At 43.5% G+C, this 16,932-nt stretch overlaps 1 protein-coding gene across 3 annotated transcripts in view; it reads right to left on the minus strand.

The window, feature by feature from the left end:
* atrnl1a (attractin-like 1a) overlaps window positions 1-16,932 on the minus strand; it is a 174,525-nt gene that overhangs the window by 4,057 nt on the left and 153,536 nt on the right. For 2 of the 3 annotated variants that reach the window (XM_028988979.1, XM_028988978.1), the window contains exon 29: window positions 9,786-9,897. In XM_028988979.1, coding sequence (XP_028844812.1) covers window positions 9,786-9,897 — 112 coding nt within the window. Of the gene's footprint in view, window positions 1-1,687; window positions 2,368-9,785; window positions 9,898-16,932 lie in introns of those variants that run through there. The other variant, XM_028988980.1, reaches the window with a different exon arrangement.

Here is a 16,932-nt window from a genome sequence, read left to right on the forward strand (position 1 = left end):
TATTGCTCATATTTTCACATCTTAATTGCTTCTATGTGTGGCCAGTGTGTAGACGCTGCCTTAAAAATGAGTGACATACCATATTCGGGTCATGAAAGCCAACCGTATCGTGCACACCTCTTTCAAAAAGTGCCATGTGTCAAGTGTTGAAATGGATGGAACTTAAATAATTCATACCAGACAGTCTGGTACAAAGTCTGCTACTCATGGCGAGCACATTTCTTCCAGAAAAACCAAGTAATCCTGCGTGTCTGTAATATCAGATAATGAAGGAGACGGGACTTGGGTACTGACTGGGTACGGGGCAGTGGTGGCCTAGCGGTTAAGGAAGCGGCCCCGTAATCAGAAGGTTGCAGGTCCGCCACTGAGGTGCTACAGAGCAAAGCACACTGCTCCCCGAGCGCCTGTCATGGCTGCCCACTGCTCACCAAGGGGGATGGGTTAAAAGCAGAGGACACGTTTCACTGTGTGCACTGTGTTGCTGTGTATCACAATGACAATCACTTCACTTTTTGGTTTTTGGTCATCAGGACCTGGAGATCCATATTACAGCAGTCCTGACTTACTGTATATCAGGTTTTGCACAGACAACGTCCCCAGGGACAGATGCATTATGACTTATCCCAATAGGAAATGTGAAGATTGCTGAAAACCAGGAATGCTGCATTCAGGTCTGGGGACAGGACGCTTTACAGTGAGAGGCCAAGGCAGTGCACCGCAGGAGGATAGAGGACCACCTGAGGAACAACAACACCATGGCAGGGCGTCCAGCACATCACCAGCCACCGGGGGTAAAAATCTTTGACGAAGGAGCCAAATATCTTCTTGCCCGCTTTGAGGCAAAACCAACAGCAGCTCCACCACAGACGCCCGACCACAACAGCCACACTACCACGGTGGAGGAGTAAGAGGTACGGCTGGAGCTGAGGAAGGTGAACCCGGCGGTGTGACGGGATGAGTGCTGAAAGACTGTGCAGGAATTTCAACCATTCCCCGTCACAGGCCATTCTGCCTCAAGTCCTTCACCATTGTTCCACTGCCAAAACAATCCACCACAAACAAACCTGCCATCATGAAGTGCCTTGAGAAGCTGGCGCAGAGTCATATCCTTGCCTGCCTGCTAGCAGACCTGGACCCATTTCAGTTTGCCGATAAAGCAAAGAGATCAACTGAGGACACTGTGGCTACAGCCCTTCACGCAGGCCTGACCCACCTGGAGCAGCAGGGGAGCTATGCTGGACTGCTCCTTTTGGACTTCAGCTCGGCATTCAATACCATCCTCCCACAACGATCTGGAACGTCCATCGCTCACCCGCAGCTGGCCTTTCTGTCAGGTCGTTCCCAGAGGGTCAGGCTGGGTCCCCACACCTCCACTGCTCTCAGCCTCAGCACCAGGACGTCGCAGGGGTGCTGCTCTATACCCTCTACACTGTGACTGTGTCCCCTCACACCCCAGCCACAAGATTATCAAATTCGCAGATGACACAACAATGCATGGACTCATCTTGGGAAGAAGAGGGAGGAGTTTGAAAGGCCGTCAGAGTGGTGCAAAGTGAACAACCTGATCCTAAACACCACAAAGGAGCTTGTTGAGCACCGTCCCCACACACTGCTCCCCGGGTGCCTGTCAATGCTGCCCACTCCTCACTAAGGTTGATGGTTAAAAGAAGAGGACACATTTCATTGTGTGAACCGTGTGCTGTGCTGCAGTGTATCACAATGACAGTCACTTCACTAAAATAAATAAATAAATAAAAAGAAGCTGCTGAAGAAGACGCAGCAGAAGACTGTACTTTCTGAGAATTCTCAGGAAAAACCAGCTCCCCAGGAATCTGCTCCTCACCTCTGACCACTGTTCCACGGAGAGTGTATTTACATACGAACTGTGTGTGTTTCACGGCAGCTGCACTTCCACAGAAAGGAAGGCGGTCATCAGGGTCAGCGGAAAAAACTATTGGCTGCCCCCTCCCCGCCCTGGAACAAATTTACGCCTCATGATGCAGCAAAAAAAACAATAGACATTTCACAGGACTCATTACACCCCAGTCATTGCTACTTGTATTGTATTTTGTATTTATTTTTTGGTATTTTTGTATATTTTTTGTACTTACATTTTTTCCAGTGCAATTTGTATATATAATCTTTACTACTATTTTATGTCTTTGTTATTTAAGTCTGTCTCATTTCCTGTCTTAACTATATGCCGCACACTGAGTCGATTTCACCTTAAATTTCGTTGTTCTTTCATAAATGACAATGACAATAAAGATTTATCTTATCTTATCTTTCATCTTGTCTTATTGCTCTGATGGGCTGTTACTCATAACTTGAGGCCAATCGGAGACCACAGTTCTTCAAAGTAAGGCACTGTAAAACGAAATAATAAAATAATCAGGTAAGGAAACAACAGTACCAATATCAGCTCTGATCATCAGCTAGGCCGATAACCGCTGATCGCTTGTCTACATACTTACCTCGGAATTCATGTAACAGCTTCGCATAAATCAAGTGAACAATGTGCAGCTATTTGCTAATGAGGGTTATCTCCATCGAATTTGTACTAGGGAGCTACTTGGGATTAGCTGCTAATTGCAAATTCCCCACACAGAGTGGGTCTTCGCTGAGCACTAAAATACGAACACGTGGCCTATATTTACCTCACCCACTTGAATTCAGCAGAGTAATGTTATTTATGCAAAAATGGTAACGGAGAAATCAAGTTTAATGGTGAAACTGGCCTTTTCCCGTCTGCAGCGCTTTTCATATGTCACGTACGCATGAGGTGCGATTACTTTTTTTTATCTCTCTTTTTGTTTGACCTCTCTGTCTATATTTGCACCTCTTCATGACCATAAACAGATTGCTGCATATTGAGGATCATTTACTTTTTGCCCACAATAAATCCTCCAGTGACACCTTCAAGTGTTTTTGCTTTAATGATTCCAAAGTTTACCCTTCATCCATGATTTAAGACTATGATTATTTTTATCAAGATAAATGTCAGGTTTAGTTCCATCTTGTACTTAAGCAACATTGTTTAAAAATCAGAACTGCTCTTTGTACAATTCAATAAATTGTCACTTTGACGACAGAATCTTCGCAGCCAATCAAAATGCATTCAATATATAGTCTGTGTATATACGGAAACATTTGAGAAGTTGCACATTTATTTATTATGAATCCTTTTTGGACTGATCAGAGTTAATTTTGAAATAATCTGAGATACTGGATTGTGGATTTTCATCAGTCTTAACATAAAAACATTCACAAAATTCACTTAATTTGTAATAAATGCAACAGATATGAACATCTATGAGAATGAGAATTTTTTTGTGTGCTTTTCTTTATTTTCATGACCATTTACATTGGTAGATTCTCACTGAAGGCATCAGAACTATGAATGAACACATGTGGTGTTACGTACTTAACAAAAAAGATGAAATAACTGAAAACATGTTTTATATTCTAGTTTCTTCAAAATAGCCGCCCTTTGCTCTGATTTCTGCTTTGCACACTTTTGGCATTCTCTTGATGAGCTTCAAGAGGTCGTCACCTGAAATGGTTGAAATTGGCCCCTTTGCCTTCACTCTGCGGTCCAGCTCACCCCAAAACATCTCGATTGGGTTCAAGTCCGGTGACTGTGGAGGCCAAGTACATAACTCCACATGTGTTCATTCATAGTTTTGATGCCTTCAGTGAGAATCTACCAATGTAATGAAAATAAATAAAGAAAACACAGGTGTGTCCAAACATTTGGTCTGTACTGTGTGTGTGTGTGTGTGTGTGTGATATACAGACACATTGCACACTTGTGCGCATATATATATATATATATATACACACACACACACACACACACACACACACACACACACACACACACACACACACACACACACACACACACACATATGTGTGATAAAGAAAGATGTCCTTTATGAGATGTGAACAGTCAATTTTGAGAACAGAAGGTTTCACCCAAAATGATCAAAGGATATGTAGTTTTAGCCCTAACCACCATTTGGAAGTAAACCCTCTCGTTTTTGACATTTTAAAGACTAGATGACATTTGGAGAAATGCTTTCTTTAAAGTAAACTTTCTTTTCATGTTGAACTTTGTCTTTTAAAAAATTCCAGTTTCCCCAAAAATGTCTTACGGTAATTGGGAGTGTGGAGCCTATATGGCTATTGTCATTTTTTAATGCAATGTTTGGTTTTAATTTAAATGTTCTTTCTGAACAGCATCAACAGAGCACTAACCATGTGAATCCATTGATCGGGCAGGACTACATTTTCTGTTCTTACCTCAGTAAGTACAATATTCTCATTCTCAGTAACATAGGTAATAATTGGCAATAAAACATTGTCTGATCATTTCTCGCTCCACCGATGGCTGTGCAAGGTGGAAAGCAGTGTGTGACGCAATAAAATCATTACAGGACGGGTCTAGAACAAACGCCAGGGTGGAGAACACAAGATGGCAAAAAAAAAAAAAAGTGAAAGAGCTGACGGGATTGAAGGGGTCGGTGATAAAAGTGATTGACCCACATGGTGCCCAAACGCTAGTAGGCAAGAAGGCAGCTGAACTTTAATACATTCTGCTTGATGTCTGCAGGAAAGAGCATCGCCCGTTCTGAGAGGGGAGGAGGGGGGCGTCTACAGGGAGTGAAAATGGAAGGAGTGCATCACAGATGGTGTTTGTGTGTGTGTGTGTGTGTGTGTGTGTGTGTTTAGGTCCCATAAAAACAAAACAGTTCCCATCATCCCAAAGAAAATGTTATGACTGGCGAACTGGCGCTCCTGGGCTCCAGCAGCAGTCGATCATTTATGGAACTCTGAGTCTGCGCAGCAGGACGACGGCAGCCGCAGCGCGGCATCGTTGGGCTGCCGTGTGACGGACGGCTGCGGTCTCCACGCCGACGCCGGCCGGGCCCAGGACTCCCAGGGCAAAGCCAATGACACACAGGGGCTTAGCAATGTCCAGAGCCTTTAGCGGCTTGTAATCTCCACAGACAGGTCGGACAGGGAGAGCGGTGTCGTGTCTCCCAGCATGCATGGCGGTTACAACCTTATCTGGAACAGATTCCCAACGACGAGGGACACCTCGAGGAAGTGTGTGATGTATGGACGGTCCGCACAGATCCTGACACAATGCACAGAGCCAGAATTGGATTTCCACCACAAGACATGGCCTCTGCCCCAACGCCGTCTCCTGTTTCACTTCCTCCTGAGAGCTGTGGCCAGGCTTGCATCTTCCCACACTCTTTATGAATAAGAGATTAATGTTGCAACATCAGCTGAAGTATCTCATGTTTTAGATTGTCTTATGACGCTAATAGGACTTCGATCTCTTTCAATTTTCCTTCCACTCTTCAGCAGGACATTTTATTTTCTCTTGCCCGTAATATGTGAAGAAGAGAGGAAGAGGGGTGAAGTGAAGGATCTCTCACCCTTATGGTGACCCATCTCCCTGATGTTGACTTTCTGGTCCGATCCAATAAAAGAATGGTCCTTCAACCCTGATGACTCCTGTCCACCATCTCCTACAATCTCCTATGTGTTGCACTATGGAAAAACTATAGGCCAGAAGAGTTCTGGTCACTGTTCCACTGGTAACCCTGTTTTCAGCTATTGACATGAATGCTACTTTGACGTGAGCCATAGAGCTGAAAATCTCTATAGGTTATGATTCTGGATAAAAACATTACGAATCATAATTCGTTTTGTTACTGTATTGTACTTTAATGTGCTTTGACTTTGGACACCATTCCACTCCTGGGCTCCCCCTTCTAAACGAGAATGCAGAGCCCCACATATCAGATATTAAAACACATGGCCACAAGGCAGTCAATCAGAAGAGGAAGAGCAGCATGTGGGGGCTCACTTCAAAAGTTTTCTGATCGCAGGATTTGGCTTGGTTTTTGGATCTGTAGAACACACAACCACCAGACCTTTAAAAAAAAAGAACTTTTTTTTAAAAAAGGGGGAGAGTTATGCATTTGCATGGTAGAGCGCTGGGTGACATGAAGAAAACAAAGAGGCGTAAAAATAACTGAAACGCATCAAGGATTCCTCTTGAAGTGAATCCACAGAGAGAGGGAGAGAATGAACAAGAGAGGAAGAGCATGAAAAAGGAGGGAACAGGACCCCGTTTGACTGAAGAAGTGACGTTTCGACGTGAGAAGATCAATTGGGAGAATTCAACTGACCTTCAACAAGCCTCTCTTGGGAAAGAAGCAGGAGGATTTGCAGAAGAAACTCCTCCTCTTCTGCTTCCATCTCAATGTAATATTTTTTTCTTCATTTCTGAGTGTGATTGCATGCAACATTCTCATGCTTTGCTCGTATGGTCATCACGGCCAATGTGGATTTAACCTCTGATCTGGAGCATCATGGGTCAAGTGGGAAGGGAAGATTGGGCCATTGTGTATCAGGTCAGGGTCTAGACCTTCAACTGGTGGAAAATCGTTTATTCCTCCTTCACATCTCACATTGCATAATTTTGTCCATACTAACAAGTTTGTCCCATCATGATAGCAAAGGCGTGCAATCAATCTAAATATGAATTCTATCATTTGTAGACATGAATGGGATGTGAAAATCATAAAACAATAAATAATTAAAAAACATATTAAGGTATATTCATTTTGAAACTGAGATGCCAGATGCTAGTGTAGCACCTGTGTTTTGGGCTAAATGATCATATTTAGCATTTTATTAGTTATAAAACGCACTGTCATGATCCGGAGTCCGGACCGGAGTTTCATGTTCGTCCTGTGTAATGTTCCCTGATCGTGTTCACCTGCTGTCTATTTATATAATTGTATAAAACTATCCTGTTCGCGTCTGTTCGCCGTCGGGTCATTGTGCGTGTTTATGTTCCCCTGTCTCATGTAGTTTGTATTAAACCCCTGTCGCGTGAAATCGTGCGAATGCATCCTTCTTCATCGCCATGTCCAGCCCACCCGTGACACACACATATACATATTGAAGTGGCCAACCTGGTGTCTCATTTTACATTTACATTTACGGCATTTATCAGACGATCTTATCCAGAGCGACTTACAATCAGTAGTTACAGGGACAGTCCCCTCTGGAGCACCTCGTAGTTAAGTGTCTTGCTCAGGGACACAATGGTAGTAAGTGGGATTTGAATCTGGTTCTTCTACTTCATAGGCGAGTGCGTTACCCACTAGGCTACTACCACCCACAGTCTCCCAGGTGTTTATATGTTTGCCGCCATCAAATTCAACATGACCTTTTTATTTTTTGTTACCTCAACATTTGACACATTTCCTGTGTTCTACTGTGAGTAAAACATCCCGTTGTGATCACATTGCCTCTGTTTGGGTGAATGATCCTCAAATTCAATCCCTGTAGCAAAATATTTCATTCTGAACGTAATCCAAATGCTGCCAGAAGATGATTTTCTGAATTCCTGGTGGTGCAGGTGGTGCAGGCTTAAGCTTTTCAGGGATTGGTAGTTCCTCCAGGCTCTTTGGAAATTCCTTTGTTGGGGAAGGCACTGAAGGATTTTCTGCATGGTTATGAGCTGCGGTGGCCCCAGACATTTACCAGTGAGGTACAGGAACCTCAGGAACCTCAGATCATAGATTTCCAGCATTATCAGCCATGGCCAAAATCAGACAATGCCATCCTGGTTATCATATTAGGGCGTCTGATAAAAGCTGCATATTTAAATGTAAGCGTGTCTTGTACATGAACAGAGTCAAGGCATCCAAGCCTGCAAATTTCAGCACACTGGACCACTTGCATCCTCTACATCCTCTATGAAAGCACGTATCAAAATCCCACATCTACTCCAGGATTATATCAAGAGTTCCAAGAGTGGACCTTGACTATCGCATATTAGAGTAAAAACTCATGGGTCAAGGTTCAAGACATTAGGATGTGCGAAGGTTGTAAAACAATGATGGTTTGTGTAGGGATTTGAGGTCAGTCATAACTCATTTTACATTTGCATTACATTTATGCTATTTATTAGACGCCCTTATCCAGAGTGGCTCAGTATTTATGGGTACTTAAGTGTCTTGCTCAGGAACACAATGGTAGTAAGTGGGGTTTGAAATTGTTACTTTGACTCAGATAGGTGGTTTGACAACCATTTGAAAACTGGGTCACTCTTTACAATAGAACTCTCACGACACATGGTCTAGCTCTCTTTTTGTGAGTGGTCAGCACTATTGGTTAGGCCCTTGGAGAGCTTTGTAATGCCCCTCTATGTTTGCGGTCATAACACCATGCACTGTTGCCTTGCAAAGTGTTTCACCTATCTAATTTCTGCCCATTTTTAATGGTCATACTTTCAAATATTTATTAGTGCAACACATTGATTTGAAATTGGTAGGGGCGCAGGGGTAGAAAGTCTGTAAATCTACTAAAGAGTATTTGGCACCGTTCCTGTGGAAAGGCAAAGCGCACTCTTTGTGAGTGGACAGAAAAGCACGGTAAGCGTAATGTGCCCTGTCCTTCGGGAGGGAAAAATATTGCACTGAGCACTTAATCACAGAGAAGGCCAGGAAAACCAATTCTCACATCCGAACATGAGGCCAAAACCTCATATCTGGGCGTCCAGAAGCAGATGTCAAACTCATTACTGGGTCCAGGAGAGAGTTTGTCTCATTTCCTTTCTTGATCAGGATCAGCGAAGTGTTGCAGGAGAAGAAGAGACGAAGGCGGATGAAGCGTAGGACAGACAGAGCCGCTCTCAGCTGTCAGGGCCGCGCACAGAGGACGCCGAGTGGCTGCTTTCAGACATGAAGGAGACGGAAGGCAGTAAAGAGAGACAGAATGTGATATAAGAAATGAGAGGTGCAGAGAACGTGGATGTGTAGGGATTTGAGAGATGGGCTGCGTTGTGACTGGCACTGTGGGCATGTTCACGTCTAGTTTGCCTTTTGGGATTTCAGAAATGCCCTTCAAGTGCATTGTTAATGTACAGTAAAAACAATAAAACAGAAGTAACCCAGATCTCTACGGTGAAAGAAAGTGATTTTGTCAAGTAAGTCTATTTTGGAGTAAAAAGTGTTCAGTTGAAATTGATTTCTTCTTCTTTTAAATACACATTCCATTCCTTTTTTAAATTATTATTATTATTATTAATGTATGTGTTTTATTTTACCAGTGGTGGTAGTAGCCTAGTGAGCAACACACTTGTGAGTAACACAAGGTTCAAACCCCACTTACTACCATTGTGTCCCTGAGCAAGACACATAACCCTTAGTGTCTCCTGGGGGGACTGTCCCTGTAACTACTGATTGTAAGTCACTCTGGATTTACATGCCATAAATGTCAATTATCCAAAGAACATTTTGTTGATGAAAACTCTCTAATTCACCACTACAGCCTTTCACACCTGTTGACCAATGTCAATACCGCTTACTTTCAGCATCATTTTATAAAGTTATCAAAATGTCATCTGAAATAAACAATGTTCATCGAGAACTCATGACCCATCCCACAGAACGAGAACCTCATCAAACGAAGAAAATGAAAAAATCTACTCCAAAAGGTCGTAAATCATAGTAGTCCTTGGTACTGGTTCCATTGGAATGAGCCTCAGGGGGGCATGGCTGCCTGGTGTACAACAGAATGTTCCGCACTGATGGCAGAAACTATAAGCAACGTGCCTCTTCACTTCAGATGGGCTTGGGAGCAATTTCTGAAAGGTTGGGTTTCACTAGAAAACTCACAGTCAAGTGGTTAAACACAGATCCATTGATTGCAACTTATAACTGACCAACAGTCCAAGAGAAGGTTCTTACCTGATTGACCAGGGGGTGGGACTCCAGATGGAGCCCGTGGTAGACACACCAGCACAGTCTGGACTGCCGCTCGGTTGCCACTGCATGGCTCCAGGGCAATCTGGCTTGGCACCTGCAGAGAAAAAAGGAACAAGACGCCCCTTTTCTGAATAAGACACGCATATTCAGGTCCACATATTAATACACATCAGTTACTCAGGCTTTACGATGTTTTCTCTCACCGCTGGGGCGCATCACGTGAGTTGTGTGTACGTCTTTCACCAAAGCCCCATGTCTAGCCAGATCCACATGCAACACTCAGTGTGCTTACTTGGTTTTATTCGTTTATTTAGCCACTATTTGTTCTATTGTTTTATTAGAAAACTCTTTGTTACAAATTGCTATTTTAGCTGCAGTTTTGATAAAAGAGAAAACACTGTCTGAAGTTTAAAACCATGAATCACATCGAATGACAAGCTGGGAGCATCGTTGCATTCCTATCAGTTACTAAGCATCCTCAACACAAACCAATCCTTACCCAGGCCTAATCCTTAAACTTTTTCTTTTCCCCGTTGGGGATCAGTGAGTGCGTTACAGCATTAAAAATATATGCGACGAAAAGTGACCATGAATGGCAACGCAAAGGCGACACCAAGAGGAAAATGTACCAAGGCATTCACGCATCAAACACAATGTGGGACGACCGACCCTGACAGCTGAACCATGGCGAGAAACCTGGTTTTAATCCACATTGTAATTTCTTTAAGAAGAACACATTGGGCAACGTTTGCTCGAAACCACATGACACTTGCCATAATTGGGACACATTTTCTGTCACAAGCTCATGAATCAGATGTGTGAAGTTTGGCGAGGGCCTCACAAAGGAATACAAACTGCACACCCGCCGGAGGTTTGCCGAAAACTGGGGCGCTTACTATCCCCGCAGCACTTCGCTCCAAGGTTTGCCCAAAAAAAGGTTCACCTCAGGCCTCCCCTGCCCCTAATGGCCCGACGCTTCAACAAATCACCGCTTGCCGGCACTTTTCTGTCGGCGTGGACGCGTAATGGATTGGGGAGTGGGCCACACATCAATGCCGCACTACAGCTCAGCGCTTTTCGCGGTGACACCTAAACGGGGCTGAGACTTCATTTTGTGTCACTCTCTCCATATCAATTCTGAGGATCAGGCTCCAAGGTCCACAGAGACCTGAGCAGCAGGGAGAGAGATAAGAGTAAACTTTAAAACATCGAGGGAAAAAGAAAAAAAAGGTGGAAAGCTGAGATGCATCATGGGAGTCCATTTACAACCGGGATTGGCGGCAGCGCCAGGGCTCTAAACTCTTCTGAAGTTCCACCAGCAGGAAAAATAAGCATTCAGTGCATGGCTGCAGAGCACCGGACCAGACATCCATTTCAGTTCTCCAGGGAAGTAGTCCAGCCCCCCCCCCTCAGCCCAGGTCCCATCAGCCCCTTCACGGTGATTGGCGGACCTCGCAGCGCCACCCGAAGGGGGACAAATGGAGACGGATGTCTCCGGGGCCCGGCGTGTGCCCCTGGTTGCCAAAGAGGCCAAATCCATACCACTCAGAAAAAATAAGAAAAGGAGGAGGAGGGTGAGATGCTCTTCCTCTCGGCCTGGTTACCATCCATGCATCTTGCATTTCACTATTTTCAGCCGAAAGGTACCATGATCTGATTTTTTTATTTTTTATTTTAGTGGTCCCCTGACCCCCTTTATCCAAAGTCTCCTTCTGAAATTCAGTCTGGGTGCAGACTGCAATACTTGGAAGGCTTGAGTTACTTTTTTTAGGGGAGGGGTTGGAAATTCTCTAGGCGGTAAAGGCATGAGAGACGGGAGGTAACCTTTCCCCTTATGACGCCATAAGGGGACAAGTTCCAGATCCGAACGTCTGAGCTGCCGCTCTCTGAACGGCGAAGCAGAATGACCAAATCACGCTTTACATCTATCGCCATTTCTAGCCACTGCAGGCTAATGGAACTGGTATTCATGTTAAATAATCACATAAAGTGAAATTTTCATGATAGAGGACCCAAATATTGCCCTGATTTTTAAAAAGTGACTGGTTTTGAGAGGGGGTAGTTCATTTCAGACAGATAACAACCAAGCCGTTTTACCTCCTTTCATCTATTTATGTAAATCCTATGGAGGCCTTTGACCTTACACTAGCAAACAAGTCCCACGCTTAGCACACAGCGCCAGAAGAACAAAAAGATCATGACAACATTATCTTTTTCAAAATAAATGAATAAATAAATTTGTCGACCTCAGGCAAATTATGCTATTTTTGACCCTCTAACACTGATTTGGATTTTAAAAGTTCATTACAAAAACGCCCTTCCGAGCTCTTAACTCGCTCGAGTATAGGCATCAGCACGTCATGTAAAACAGGCCGCTCCTTAAACAACAATTCACTGCTGTCAGCGGAGATAAATGATCTGGCCTTGCTCAGCAGCTGATAGAGATGCAGTGTCGGCTCTGATCCCTGAAGAAAGTTGGACAACTTGTCAAATGGCTCTCCATGCGAACCCTTCAAAAGTGCCTCTTTTATTGTATTTGTTCCTGAAGTTTATGTCTGAATTCTGAACAAAAGCATGCAGGGCCACTGTTTCTGAGAGAGAGGAGGACAAAGAAAGAGGCATTCATTCCCCTGCTCGAGTCAACAAGCTTGATGTGCGCCGGGTGAGTCCTGCCCACTTAGCAAAAGCTAGCAAATGTACGATAACTAACATGGGTGGTGGAACATCATTCTCGACAGCAGAACAACGGCACAGAGGAAGTGGTAGGCTGCAGAATGGGAGCTGCTTGTAAATGACAAACAGCGCTCTGTGGCTGTGACAGGTACACAAGTACACAGTGTACGGCCCATATTTCTCAACCAAGAAAACATGAGGAGTATGTATAAAAATTTCTTGTCACGACGACAACAAAAGTGGACCAACAACTGATACCTGTGGGATGTCTTACATGCCATTGTAGAAGATGGTACAACTTGAGTATGTCATGCCAAGTGGGGTGAGGAACAAGGCACAGGAGCATGACATGGTGTAAACAAGTGGTTTTTGAATAGACAAAAAGAAAGCTGGCACAAGGGCCGAACACACATACAAAGGAAACACAAACTCTTAACATAACATGGGGGATAATACCAGACGTGGATGGTAACAAGTTACATGTACTACTTTACATTTTTTTTTAAATGTACATCTAAGAGTAGGTTTACAATGGCATACTTTTTACTTTTACTTGAGTACATTTTTAAATTAGAAACTCTACTCTTACTTCGTTACATTGGGCAACACTCGACATGTTACTTTTTCAACCATTCATTCTATACATTAACTATTGTTGCCAGACAAATGCCGCCAGTGGATCTAACATGACTATGTTTTACCATTCAAACGTAGAAACAATAATCACAATCACGTTTCACCAACCAGACATAGCCATGCTGTCACATGACCTCACACAAACTGTGGCAGAGTGGCACAAACTCGTCCCAGCACAGACAGGGAATAACACAAAGGTAGATTTAGATTCTTTTAGCATTCGTAAACATTTTTTAAATGGTGCCATATTTGAAAGTAGACCACTATACATTTTCTGTAGAGGAATGAATTAGCCTTATTGTTTAGATGTTTAATATATCAATGCTCACACGTATAATTAGCATATATAAGATATTTTGTATGCTCAGATTTAGTCAGTTAATTAATGCAAAACATACTTTAATCATTTATTGTTGTTTTTATTGTTATGAAATACCAGATTTAGCACACTGGAAGCCACAAATTCTTTTTGACATGTAAAATGAAGATAACACTGCATATATTATTTTTACCTTTATCTCTTATTGTGAGAGTTTATTTATGCAAAGAAATTTGTTCCGGGGCTGGGGGGTGACTGCTGCCAGAACCCCGATTTTATTACTAGTATGAATATGCATGTAGAAGCTGATGACGTGACAAATGTTTAATCACCCAGGCAAGTCTAAAACCCTGCTGGACATGTTCAGGGGTAAGAGGAGATCTAACTTAGCGGCACTACGCTAACTATACATAACGGGGCAGTGGTGGCCTAACGGTAAAGGAAGCAGACCCGTAATCAGAAGACTGTGGGTTTGAATCCAGAACCATCAAGGTGCCACTGAGCGAAGCACTGTCCCCAAACACTGCACCTGTCATGGCTGCCCACTGCTCACCAAGGAGGACACATTCATTGTGTCACTGTGTGCTGTGCTAGATTGCACAATGACAATTGCTTCAATTTCCCCTTCACTTCAAGAGCTGTAGGTTGCAGACCCGCGGTCTGAACTATGTTTCCTTATTTAGACTTTTGAGTTTGAAATTCCATAGTGAAATTGTGAGTATGTTACTATTTCTATATACAGTATATATACTATTTCTCCAAGGCATCCCCAAGAGACTAATCAGGTCTCGTGACATTTAATGTGAACTTTAACCCACTGCTGAAGCCGTGCATAGCCTCGTTGTCTGTTGCCCATTCATGATCAAAGGCAGAGGACAACAGATTTTAAAAGTGATATTTTAAAATGTAACAATATTCTTTTGTTTCCACATCAGGCAAACCTGTTAATTACCGGCAGCCCTTTGTCTGATGCAACCGCTTCTACGGAGCCACAAGCCAAACAGTGGGGTTTGCTGCTAATTAACGGACACTGCTGTTGAGCAGCCAGAGAATAAAAGCTTGAAGAGTGTGTCGCGCTCGTCCAATTTTTGCACAATGAAAACACGTATGGCCTTTTTGCAGCTTCATATCTGATTTCAGCTTCCTCAAATCTCTGCCCACAGCATCCCTCACCCTATCTGCCTGTGCTGCATCCAGATTTCTGTGAATGGTTCTGCTATGCGAAATGGCATCTATTTCAATCTTCCTGCATTACTCAGAACAGGCAGTATGGGTTTTATTGAGCAGTTCTGACCCCGGTCTGGGCTCCAGACTCCAGAAGAAGCCGGCAGGGTTGGTGTCAAATGACCACAAGGGTCAGAAAGGTGGACATTGTTTACCGTCATCCTGTCAAAAGAATACCAGTACAAGAGACGCCATTGTTTACAGTACATCAGAATAAAATTTTGACCTCTGGCTCATTTAGTCAATGTCCCAATGGCAAACGGCCAAAATAGGAAATGGAGAAGTGTTTCCTGATAATAATACAAAAAATAGTGCTAATTTAAATCAGAGTCCTAATATGAGGATTTTTCCATTTATTCAGTTTGCCTTAATGTAGTCTTTAAATCTTAGTGGTTAACAAAGCAGCCCCATAATAAGAAGGTTGCTGGTTCAAATCCCATTCTGCCCAGGTGCCACTGAGCAAGGCACCATCCCCACACACTGCTCCCCCGTCATGGCTGTCCACTGCTCACCAAGAGTGATGGTTAAAAGCAGAGGACACATTTCGTTGTGTCACCATGTGCTGTCCTGCAGTGTTTCACAATGACAATCACTTCACACTGTCCATTTTTTCAGGAGAACCCTCCTTTGTGGAGAACAAATTGGAACCTTTGTCTAAGGGAACTTGTCTAAGACATTCTGTAAGATGAGCTAAGTTCAGGACCTCAGCTCTACCCACATTCGTCAAATCCTCTCTTCGGAAGTTGGATATTTTCAACCCATAAACTGACAGGATTTGTTGTAAAGTCAGCCACTGCTTCATCCCCCCCTTTCCATCTCTTTAACCTTGTCAAATCCTTTTCTTTTTCTGGTGCTCATCACAATTCATCGCCTCCTACAATCGACTCCTGTACTTTTAGCTCTGAAGCAAAAAAAAAAAAAAAGGCAAAACAACTGCAGGCTGGAGATGGTGCAACCAAGAAGAACTTTTTGAGGAAAGAAAAAAATGTTCAAAGTGCCATCTTATGGGAATTCAATGAAGTGTAGAATAGCAAAAAATACATTTAAATTCAAAAATCAAAATAATGAACGACCTTGAAAGGCGTGGCCAATTATAAAACACCCCCCAAGTCTGAAACTGCTCTTCCTGTGCCGATCAGAAGGCTCCCAGAGTAGAACTAATAAGCAAACTTCGGCCTCGCCACCGACAAGTCTGTCTGCCCGGCCCCCTTTTTTCTCCACAAAACCCTGAAGCTAACAGGTGTAATTATTGCCTGAGCTGCTCATATTTGTGCTGATGGATTTGTCAACTGAAAAGGATCACCATGTTTTTTTTTTTTGTTTTTTTGCCGCACAGAGGCAGCAGATTTCAGATGATGTGAAAAGGGTCTCCATGGGGCCGCGCCGTGGCCGATTCTGAGCATTCACACAAATCTGACAGCCGTTCTTGTTTTGCATCACAGGATCCATGTTGAACTCCGCCTTCAGAGCCAACACTGCAGACCCCAACAGCTCAGCAGAACATCGGCTAGTCTCCTGTTCACAGGGTCGCCGAAAGGGCACCTTTCAGTTCATGTTCCTTTCTTTCATCCTTTTGGCCATACACCCACCCCCCATGCCCACACACACCCACACACCCCGGGGCACTTCCTGAAGGAAGCGACTGGTTAATGGCACTGTGACACTCCTCATTTCCTCCCTGTCTGAGCAACAAGTAATTACAGGCGAGCCAGATTCCCCAAAACAGACCAACACACACACGCTGACCCAAAGCTTTCATAAAAGGCATACATTTTTAACAAACTGTACTTTTATAGTCTAGACAAGTTTCTAACATTTTTTTATATATTTAAATTTTAATATATCTAAAAAAGTTAAATAGTAAACTGTGAAATGTATTGCTACAAAATGTATGCATATATGAGAGAATTAGTATTAATAATAAAAAAGTAAATGAATTAACGTCCCAGAAAATTAAAACCAGAGTCTAAACCACTTCCTCGTCCTACCACGGCAGCATTGCCCTGGGATTCGGACTATGGAATCAGAGAGGCTGTGCTCTCGACGCTCCAGCATTAATCTTGTTAAAAGCCTGCGTTAATGCACATTCATCCTGTGCGATGGCTGCGCGTGGGATCGCTCACCCGGTCCAGCTGGTCAGGGCCACGCGTATGTGTACGCTTGGTTTTAATCCTTGTTAATAGACATTTTATTAAAATGACACCTTCACTAGGAGAGGCATTAATGGTGGAGTGATGGACTCCTCCCGCCCATTAATTCAGAGACTTAAGAGACCGA

Source organism: Denticeps clupeoides, chromosome 8 (assembly GCF_900700375.1).
Source record: "Denticeps clupeoides chromosome 8, fDenClu1.1, whole genome shotgun sequence".
In the NCBI taxonomy this organism is placed as follows: Eukaryota; Metazoa; Chordata; class Actinopteri; order Clupeiformes; family Denticipitidae; genus Denticeps; species Denticeps clupeoides.